This window comes from Mangifera indica, chromosome 14, assembly GCF_011075055.1.
Source record: "Mangifera indica cultivar Alphonso chromosome 14, CATAS_Mindica_2.1, whole genome shotgun sequence".
NCBI lineage: Eukaryota > Viridiplantae > Streptophyta > Magnoliopsida > Sapindales > Anacardiaceae > Mangifera > Mangifera indica.
Genome location: NC_058150.1, coordinates 13,208,399 through 13,219,357, shown reverse-complemented (window position 1 = coordinate 13,219,357; position 10,959 = coordinate 13,208,399). Strand labels below are relative to the sequence as shown.

Sequence of the window (10,959 nt, the reverse complement as noted above, 5' to 3'; positions counted from 1 at the left end):
CCTCTCATTTTAGCTGAATGAGATTATGGTCAATGTGGAAGATAGTAGGAATTATATATGTATGCTTTTTTTGGTCCACTACAAATAGTTTGTTGAACTATTTTTTTGCCATTAACCTTACATCAAAGTGCATTTTTCCTTTCAGAATGTTTTAAATATGAATCAAAATGTGTCATGTAGAGCCACTTATGCTTCTGCACCTGGGGATGGTGCTCCTTTTATTCACAAAAATGTCTTTTCTTGTATACAATTTAGTATTTCCTGATTTTGACATCCTTCTTGCCTTGCTCATTTTGGCTTGACTGTTTAACTGATTATATTTCTTCACTTATCTGAGTTGATTCGGTTTCTTTTCAGGCTAACCATTAAGGAATTTCTTTTTAGAATGAATTTTCGGTGATCCCTGCTCAACTATTGATGGATATCAATATAGACAATGAACCATGTTATACTACACCAGTTGATCTTGAAGAGGAAAGCAAGCGCATCTCAGTAAACTCCAATGAGAAGTCATTAAGCTGCATGAATGATTCTGAGGAAAACAAAGCTGGGAAGGAAATTCTGTTGAATGGACAAACGGCTGTTCCAGAAGGCCCTGAGGATATGGAGATTGATGTAATTAATAGTTCGACTAATGATGAAACTAGATTGGCTCAAGCTGATGATCCTTATGCGACTGAATATTCAAGCTCATTTGGCAACACTGAATCCGATGCTGAGAGGTGTTCTGGATTGAGTGACGCCGAAGTGGAATCGCAATATTTTGATGACAGCGGTTTGGGATCCTCTTATGATTCATTTAGTAGCATGTTTCAAGTGAGGTATGTTGCATCTCGTAAGTTTTCTTTACCTTGTACGATTACACAAAATTCATTTTATTGAGTCAGAATGCAGTCTTGTCATATCTGAAACTTATATGCAGTTTGCAGTATTGTCTTATCTCAAGCTGATACTCAATATTACATTTACTCAGTGGTTATATTATGTTGTACCATATCTTTGTTCTTATTCAATCTGTTCAACTGGTGGCCTTTTGATCATCTCCATCCATGATCTGAGTGATTAATTCACTAAATTTTTCCTTTTGAAGAATTTTGTTTACCGTTAGAGGAGAAGATAGTAGAATTATTTGTCTTTGGTTATATATTGTTTATGGTCACATCAGGTCTAAAGGATTTATACATTGAACCATCTTTGCATTGATTTTAGGAAGAAGAAGGTGACAAATCACTGGAGGAGCTTTATACGTCCTATTATGTGGCGTTGCAAGTGGGCAGAGCTGAAAGTTAAGGAGATTGAGTCTCAAGCATTGAAATATGCCAGAGAACTTGCAGTATATGAGCAGACTAAACCCTCGAGAATCAACCAAGATACATTAGAAGGGTTTGGATCGAAGTCTTTTCCGTTTTCCAGTCAATGCTACAGAAAGAAGGCCATGAAGAGAAGGAGAAGAAAAAGAGTTGAAGACACAATAGATTTAACTTCATACATGTCACACCATAACCTTTTTTCCTATCTCGGTACAAACTTCTCCTTTATAATTGTACATCCTGCTGTGCTTATTTTCCTTCCTCTTCCCCCTTCTCATTCTTATCGACTCTCTCTCTCTCCATCCTTTGAAAGACAATGTTCATGTCTGATTTTGCAGAAAGCAAAAGGGCTAATCCAGATGGCAATTCTATCACTGATGACTTTGGTAACATAGGTAAAAATTTATACTGCACAGTAATTATATATTTGCAGTCAGGTTTCCTGAGTAGTATCAAGAACTATCTGGTATCCAGGATTTGCTTTTGGTGAACATTTTTTACTTGATGGGTTGCATGTTAAGTTTATTGTTCCAATTACTTTAATGTAATAATTTATCAGGGAAAAGAGAAATGTAGACTATTTTTCTTTTCGTATTTTATTCATGCGATATGCTCTGCCTATAACCAACACAAGTACTTTATATAGAATGAATGTTAATAATGTTTTTGTCTTGTGAAGCTTATTTCAACCTAAATGCATATTTGATGTTCAAATATTTTGATATTGGCATTGATTGCTGTCATTTTCTTATTATGTTATGGCAGCAATTATGGACCAACAAGCAGATTGCGTTGATAAATTTGGCAGTAATGACGATCCATTATTTTTTGAGTTCAAAGATGGTGACAATTCCTTGGATCAGGTCCTTTTTAAAATTGAAGTAGTGCACTCTCGTATTCAAAAGCTAAAGAATCAACTGGACAAAATCATGTCCAAAAATGCCTCAAAGTTCTCTTCCTCCGAGAACTTGAGCCTTCTTACACCCTGTGAGGCACAGACCAGCTCTGCTCCTAGTCCTACATTCTCAGCTGGCAATGCAGACACAACATCGGTGGGAGCTATATATAATCCAACTCATGATATTTTGAATTATGATATTGGAGAGCTTGTCATGCATGAAGGCGTTATTTCAAATTTTGTCGAGACCATTCATGTTCCTGATATAACTGAAAGCACAGTCGGACTGTTGTCCGCAGCTGACATTACTTTCCATCAGCCACAGATTGAAGATTCGTGTGAAGATGTAAGCCTTCTTAATACAATTAATTATGTCTAAATTCATTGTTATTCTGACCTCATATATGCCTGCAATTTCCTTTGAGTTGATAATCAAATTATTTTTTTCTTGAAGATGAAACAAAAACTTCTTGCTGCATAAAAAATGATACAAATAAACTTGTTAAAGCTCTTGGAAGGCTTTCTCTGGCGCACCCCCAAACTCAAATTCAAGTTAGAAATATTGTATTATCTCCTTCTAGTCTATTAAAAGGCAGAGATTACGGTTTTACTGAATTTACATTGTTCTCTTGGTGCTTTGTCCCAAAATATGGATTGAGTGTTGGGTGCCTCATCTCAAGTACTAATGCTAAGCATTTCAAACTTCTTTGCATATATGTTGTGGTCCTGAACTGTCTGAGATGCAGGCAAGACCTAAACTTTTCCCAGAAACTTTGCAAGGCAAACCTTGAATATATTGTTTTGTCAGGTTTGTATTCCACTTATCCTACATGATCAGATTGCTGTAGTCAACGACCACTTTAATTGTAAGGTGCGAGGCACACGAGTCCTATTGCCCAGTCAATGGACGGGGCCTTACTGCTCGGTGAGCCAAGGATAAGGGCGACGCTCTTGGGCCCATAAGCGGTTTAGACATAACTCATGAATAGCCATTTTAGAATTTCTCTTTGGAATAAAAATTCTAATTGGGTTTGTCTTATAAATAAAAGTCCTAGTAGGGTTTCTTTTAAGAATAAAAATCATAATATATAAACACAATATTCTCTTATATGATTGATATAATAATTTATTGACAAATACATCTATTATCACAAGAGATAAGGAGATATTGAAATAGTATTGATTTTGCCTGAACATAGCTCTGTTTTGGGTGAATTAAAAGAAATCGCATATTCATTCTCTTTACTGTTTGTGTTTACTTATTTGCTTTATTGATTCCATACACTCACAGTGTGCTTCTTACTATTAATGCTAAATGTGGAAGCCTTATAGTTACATTATTCACTAAATATATTGATGACATTTGCAGATTTTGGATAACATCCTGATAAAAAATGATGGAACTGAAGGGGATCATCCTGAACCAGAGAACGGAGAAGGAGGAGCAAGCATCAACCCTTCTCAAGTCCCCTTCTCAGAACCTGATCCAGTGGCAATATCATCAGTTTCTCAGGACCAGTCAACTCTAAAGCCATCTTTAGCCTCAGATTTCCAGTTTCCCTGGAACAAGCGTAAGAGAGGGGAACGCAAGGCTGGTCCTGGCATTAGTTGGAACAGGACAGGTGCCAGTGGTGAGCCTGCCTGAGATTGCCTGTAAGTTTTACAACATTTCCCATTTCCCAGTTTTAGCTGTTCACTTAGTTGACAACGATGAAAGCTTTAGTTAGATGATATTAAGATAGTTCATGGTCATGGCAACTGCATTATCTTGGTCTTATTAATGGAGTGACTGGTTGTGTATCTCCTATTCATGGCTGTGAAGTGCAGCTCTGACAATCTGACAGATGAAGCCTAAGCATTGAATCAAAAATTAGTTAGCATTTTCATTTCAGTGGACATTGATGAATGACTTCTCTAAGCACAAGTTAAGCCTTGTTGCTTCTGAACAGAATTTATTTCAGAGCACATTTGCCATGCAGTCTGAACTTGAATCGCTGAAATTAGGATTGGATTCAAACCAAACTGAGTTCAGTTTGAATCTCCTGTGATGTTATTTATCTCGTTAATCTAACTATTCATTATGCTGACCATCCCTAGCAACATCTCTGACCAGTTTGAACAAATTCAAGTTTGAGCTAACTATTTAAGATTTGATTAGAACTTGAGCTAACCCATATTCAAGTTCGAATCAAATCCATCTTTAACTAAAATTATGTATCTTATAGCTTCCCATGACTTATCAAAAACCTATATCAACTCAACGTTTTTAGACATAGACTAAACATTGCTCCGCTTAATGGGGTGATCCAGGTCAATCGATGAACTATTTAAATAAATATTAAAACAATATTTAACCAAATGAAATTATGTTTTGGTGGCATTTGGTGCGTTTATCTTACCAAATGGACTCGATTTGAGTCTCAACATTAACAAAATTTTTCAAAACAACTTTGATACACATCACCATGGCAGCAACCTTACACAATTGATTGACCACCAGGTTTTGGCCTGACCATGAGCAAAACTTAGTGTAAAACTTCATCTGAACGAGATTAACTATCAAGTCATGATTAAATCAGATAAAACTGGTCATTAGATTCTAATCAAATCGATGGTTCGATCGATCTACTCCAAGACCTTGCAATTGATAAATGTCAGAAAGTGCACGTGACATTGCATTGTTATTGCTTTTGCTTTCTTCTTTCTCAAACGGTGCAGCCTGCCAAACAAAACTAGCACCTCAACCCTAAACCTCAAACAAAATTAGCACTAAGTTTTATTATTTGAATGGGTACTCAAAATTACGTATATATAAAATATATTATTCATGTCTCGTAATATTTAGTTAGTATAAGATATTTTGAACCTTAATATTGGAGATAAGTACAAGAGTACCTTTACCTGTACTAATAATGAGCATAATTTTAGATACTAACAATGACATTTTATCATATGATTTAGTATTGTTTTATTTTTAATTCAAAATCATTAAATCATATAATAATATATCATTGTTTGTATTTAAGTTTATGTTAATTATTTATACAAATAATTTTATTATAAATATAATATACTTTGAACCTCAAGGATGTAAATATAAATAGGTTGTATACTTTTTAAAAGAAATAATTGAATGGCACAGATTTATAATTAATGGTATAAATTTACCGATAGTATGTATAGCATTACTTTATTTTCTTTGTTTTTACCAAACTCCTCCTCAAGATCATAGAAAAGATGATCTGAGTAAGATTTAATATACATCAGAGCTAGATTTGAGTCGAAGTAAGCTCAAATTAGGGTTAGAGAAAGTTCAACTCGACTTGCTCGATATTGTAGATAACTAAAACAACATTGTTTTGATTTGAATTAGTCAAAATAATATTGTTTTGACTATTATAAAATCAAGTTTCCTCATGCTCGCAAACCCCCAAACTAGATCTTGATTGTACATCACTTTTTAAGCTCAAACTCAAGTTTGAGTTCATCCAAGGAGAGTGCATTTTGAGTTCAATCAAACTGAGTTAGCAATCAAGATTGAGCCAACTTAATTCAAATCCACTCCAAAATTTATATCCAAGTTTTAATTCATTGGTGGATTCAAGTAATCCAAGGTAAAACCACCATAATCTAAAAGAAACTCATCTGTACACAAAACTATAAATTTCCTTATGATGACCTCAATTTATTTGAACCAAATTAAAATGAAGTGGCTCAATCTCTTGATTTGCATTTATTTTTAGTTGACCCTGACTAAATTGACCTGAGATCAAGTATAAGGAAACACAAACATCGCTGGGCTAAAAATCTATATTGTTCAATAAATATACTTAATAAATTCATTTTAAAATTCTAATTTTGTCATGTTAACATTATATTGACGTTATTAATTCATCCAACTGGTTGGATAAGTCGGATTAGCTAAAACCTAAACCAACCTCTTGACTAAGTCAAGCTCCAATCCGGGTTGAAAACAATGCTTGACCCTTAATTCAGGAATCAAAGTTCTTTTTTATTTTCTTCTGTTTGTGGGGAGAGAGGAAGGAGAGCTTATCACTTCAAGTCCAAGGTAAAGATGACTGAAAACCCAGAAGCACTTTTGACTCAAAAAGCACTTCTACCTCCTTGTGTGAAAACACCTGAATCTGCAATTGCCTTACTTCTGGCAATTCAACTTTTATCTCTTTCGTTTTTCTTTTTTTTTTCAAGTGGGTTGGTAAAATTGCTTCTACATTTTCAGGGTTTTATCCTACTAAGTAAATAAACGTATTATTCACGTATTGTTCATATTCTTATATTATTTATATATTTAATACATTCTAAAGAAATTTTGAACCCAAAACATATTAAACATATTTTTATGTTCTTCCTGTATTAAACACGAATTATTCACCGCATTTTACGTTTATCTTATTTTTAAATTTTTGGCTAAATTTAAAGTACAAAATTTCAATTATTTATAAAAATATCATTGTTATTTAAAAAAAAAAAACCCAACAACATCCTTTTCTTAATTTTTAACCTTAATTTTATGTTTTTCTCCCTTTTGATTTGTACAAAAATTCACTCTGATTTGAAGTCTATTTTTCCCAATTGACTGATACATAATTTATTATACAAAGAATTTTGATTATACATTATATTATATTGGGTTAAATGGTTATTTAAAATTTTATATTTGAATTATTATATTAATTTTTAATAAAATATTCATGAAATATATCACCATTATTATGATATTACGGCATTTTAAGATTAGGAGTGTGCGTAAAATTATAAAAGTAGACCAAATTATTTAAAAAATATTGTTTAATTTGATTTATGTTATAAAACAGTTTAATTTGATTTATAAAATTTTTAAAAAATAATTTACGTTTGAGTTACAGCTTAAAGTTTAAACAGATTAAACTGTATTTTAATTTTGTATATATAATATACAATCACAGCCCGAAAAGGAATTATCTCTATCGCCGGTTCTCTCCCTCGGGACTTCACAGCAACAGCCCACAGCCGACGGTGAACTCTCCGTCCTCCATTTCCTGTTTCATATTTAACGTCGTTGTTCCTGCCTGAAAAGAATCATAGCTTAATCATCGTCGTTCTGGTTTCAATCATTATCTTAGACATCAATCAACTTGTCATCCAACAATTTCGTAGTTCCGTGGTGGTCTGACTCGTCTCATCGTCACTCAACTCGCCGGTAAGTCTTTCTTCTTCCTCTTTTTTCGGATTTTTTTTTATGTGCAGTTTTTTGTTGTTTACTTGGAACTACATCTGTCAGTTTCTTTTTCATTTTAGTTATTTCCTACAACTTTAGCTTAAATTTGTTTACCGTTCATTTGGTTGATGAGAAACTGGATGAATGTCTTCGTTTGCTTACCATTCATTTGTTTGGTATGCTATTGGAAGAAATGCAGGTGCTTTCGATGATAAAGTTTGAGTGCATTATGATGCTCACAAAGTGTTTGATAAAATTCGTAATGAGTAATATTAATTTTTTTTTTTTAAAACAAAGTCTAAGGCATTATGATGCGCACTGTGAGTTACTGCATTTGTGGAGCAAAGTCTTATACACTTAGGAATAAATGGATGCCTGATATGTGTTTATAAATAAAAACTGCATCATCTGTCATTTATCATAAGTGTCATAAAGGGGAAAAAATATATGCTTGGATGCCTGAAATGTGTTTTTGTATAATAATAAACTCAATTAACCTGCAATATACTTGTGCACTAGACATCATAGATGATCCTTTCCATCTAACAAAAATCTAATAGTTGGATCATTTGGATCCTGTAAGCAAAATTTCAAAATTAGCAGTTGACTCACCGGTAGGCCTGTTTCATGTCAATTAATTCAACTGATTCAAGGGAGAAACTTGACTTATGATGTCTACTTGTTCAATTCAAGCAGCAACTTCACACACACGTGTCTCCCCAAACCGGACCGTGCACACCCATACCCAAAATGTTAATTCCTCATCCTAAACCCAATTCAAAAACAATCACTGGGAGACAGCCAAATCCCCATCGCCCTTCCACACCACGTTTGCTCCTCGGCAGCAACTTCACACACACACGACTCCCAACGCACACCTGCGCCTCTCCTGTCTTGACATCTCCACCCAACATATCTAGCAATGCCGCCCTCCTCACAAGTATGGCTCTCTCCCCTTAAACATCATCGCATGTTTTCCGGTTTGTGTTGATTTTGCTTGCTTAGTGTATCAGTTTTAACTATAAGGGAGCCTTTTTTTCTTTTTTGAATTGGTTTTTTTGTTGGTGTTTGGCATGTATATTATCATGATTTTTCCAATGGCTGTTTCTCTTGATCATGTGGAAGGAGAGGGAGAAGGAGGGCATTAAGGTCATTTATCATAATCCTGTAGTTGGTTATCCCTGCTACAACAGTAAGTCAAGTCAATTTAGACTTTCATATTTGATGTTCTGTTGCATTATTTATTCCAATGTGGAGCAGTTGCATCTGGGCTGAAACTTGCATCAAATTATTCTAAAGTATCTAGAATCACTGCCCTAGATATTATATAGAGTTAGGTATCAGTGAGTTCTTTGTTCTGTTAATAGTTTTGACTTTGGAATTATTTTTGGTTTATGAAAGTGTGTTATTTTTTAATTTTCAATGAATTATTTGCTTCTTTGTTATTTTGAATAGTATATAGATGATTAGATTTATTATTATAATTTGGTTGTTGTATAACAGATTGTAGAGGAACTCCATCTGTGTTTGAAACAAGTTCTTCATCTACACTCTCACCAATGAGGGAAGAAGAAGTTAACCGGTGCCAAATTCAAGAATGGTACCCAAAGTTTAAATCCATGTCCATCAAAACCCTGATTCATGAACTTCCAGAGTCTTTTGTTGAGTATCTTCTTGATGACTCTGGGCCTTTTGTCCTTCCTGCTTCTGTCTCAAATGATGATGCCCTTCCCAATAGAATCCATAATCCTTATGAAGAAGAAGACTATCAGGTATCAGAAGGATCTGGGGATGAAGCAGAACCGTCATCTCCTCCTTCTTTTCCTGAACTAGAACTAAAGATTAAGCAATCTATTGAATCCCTCGGGGGTGCAGTTTTCCCAAAGTTGAACTGGAGTGCACCAAAAGACTCCTCATGGATTAGTACATCTGGGACCCTTCGATGCACTTCATTTAGTGAGATTGCACTCTTGCTAAGGTCATCGGATTCATTGGTACATGATCTGTGTCATGCATATGATTCATGTACTGATAGAACCTTATCAAGACCCCCAAGGTTCTTCCTTGCCCTTCGCAAGTGGTATCCATCTTTACGACCAGAGCTGGAATTTCGTTGTTTTGTATGGGGTCAATGCCTAGTTGGAATTTCTCAGCGTGAAGTCACAACATTTTATCCGGCCCTCTGTGAGAAGAAAGATGGTCTAAAAGAATTGGTTCAAGAGTTTTTTGACAACAACGTGAGAGAGAAATTCAAATTGGAAAATTACACATTTGATGTTTATGTCACAAAAGATGAGCATGTTAAGGTTTTGGATTTTAATCCTTGGGGTGCATTTACCCTGCCACTACTATTTGCCTGGGAGGAATTGGAGCAGAATCTTGGAGAAGAAGGTGATGCTGTGGACTTTAGAATTGTGGAGAGCCAATGTGGTGTTAGGCCTGGTTTAAAGACAGCTGTGCCATATGACTACCTGGATACCAGTGAGGGAAGTGGTTGGGATCAATTTCTTAGGAATGCTGATGAGGAGCTGCATCGACAAACCAGATCACCTGAAGCAGGTGCTTGAGGATCTTTTTTATTCTTTGCTTAAGTCCCCTATTTTGATTCACATTTTTCCTCTAAAGGCTTATATTATACATTTGGTTGAACTACTTATTCAAACAAAAAATGTGCAGGGGTAATCTTATAAACATTTGAACAATATTACGTATACCTACTTTGAGTATACAAATATGTAATGAGTATACACTTATTTATATCATGATATAATTGAATGTTATTGTATATTTAATTCAAAATCATTTAATCACATAATGACATACATCAACTATATAACCATTTATATACTCATAAAATGGGTATGTATAATTTTATTGTAAACCTTTTTAGTTTTTTTTTTTTGCCTCCTTGGTTCTTCCCGTCTTTTTCATTCTTTTGAATTGGGGGAACATTAATCCTTCGTATGTTTATTTCACTAAAATTGTAAATCTTGTTATAGATATTATTCCAACTACTGGACTTCATTTATGTTAATTTCATATAGGGATGGTAGCGGGTGGGGTGGGGTTGAAGACCCTAATCCCCGTCTCAGCAAAGGAACTTTTTTGTATTCTTCCCTTCCCCATCCCTGTGAAATAATAATAGAAACTAAAAAAATAGTTATCTTTTTGTGTCTCTCTTATTATAAGGATTTTAGCTGTTTTTGTTCCAATCTTTATTTTTTTACAAAGAATCTCTTTTCCATTCAAGAAGGGGTTGGTTGAAGACCCGATTTGGAGAGCTAAATTACCCTTCTTTATTTTAGATATGCAAAAATGTTTTTGTTGCAGTGGATCTTGATTCACAATTGTTGCACAACATCCTTCACTCTTTTTTTTTTTTTTTTTTTTTGGCGTTTTCAATTGTTTCTCCCCATCCCTGCTAAATAATAATAGAAACTTAAAGGAAATGATTTTTAACCCTCATCTTCTAAGTAAAATAGGGGTTTAATAGTGTATTAAACAAAAAATTATTAGCATTGATTGATCCTTAT

General features: G+C 34.3%; 2 protein-coding genes across 3 annotated transcripts; both read left to right on the top strand.

Annotated features, from left to right (window-relative positions):
* Positions 1-359: 359 nt before the first annotated feature.
* Positions 360-4,094, top strand: LOC123196941. The gene is made up of 5 exons (XM_044611096.1): positions 360-821; positions 1,210-1,520; positions 1,649-1,705; positions 2,076-2,554; positions 3,578-4,094. Exons 1-5 carry the CDS (start codon positions 418-420, stop codon positions 3,851-3,853), a joined length of 1,527 nt encoding a protein of 508 aa, XP_044467031.1. The 5' UTR covers positions 360-417; the 3' UTR covers positions 3,854-4,094.
* Positions 4,095-7,148: 3,054 nt separating this feature from the next.
* On the top strand, positions 7,149-10,211 carry LOC123195637 (cell division cycle protein 123 homolog). 2 transcript variants are annotated; one of them, XM_044609455.1, is made up of 3 exons: positions 7,149-7,408; positions 8,552-8,618; positions 8,930-10,211. In XM_044609455.1, the coding sequence occupies exon 3, from the start codon at positions 8,986-8,988 to the stop codon at positions 9,991-9,993; it is 1,008 nt and encodes a 335-aa protein (XP_044465390.1). In that variant the 5' UTR covers positions 7,149-7,408; positions 8,552-8,618; positions 8,930-8,985; the 3' UTR covers positions 9,994-10,211. The 2 variants fall into 2 exon arrangements, with proteins under 2 accessions (XP_044465390.1, XP_044465388.1); XM_044609453.1 differs by lacking the exon at positions 8,552-8,618.
* Positions 10,212-10,959: the final 748 nt, after the last annotated feature.

Coding starts and splice junctions, on each gene's coding strand:
- LOC123195637 (XM_044609453.1), top strand. CDS start 8,986: ATGAGGGAAGAAGAAGTTAACCGGTGCCAAATTCAAGAATGGTACCCA.
- LOC123196941 (XM_044611096.1), top strand. CDS start 418: ATGGATATCAATATAGACAATGAACCATGTTATACTACACCAGTTGAT. Junction 822..1,209: donor AGTAGCATGTTTCAAGTGAG/GTATGTTGCATC, acceptor CATTGATTTTAG/GAAGAAGAAGGTGACAAATC. Junction 1,521..1,648: donor TAACCTTTTTTCCTATCTCG/GTACAAACTTCT, acceptor CTGATTTTGCAG/AAAGCAAAAGGGCTAATCCA.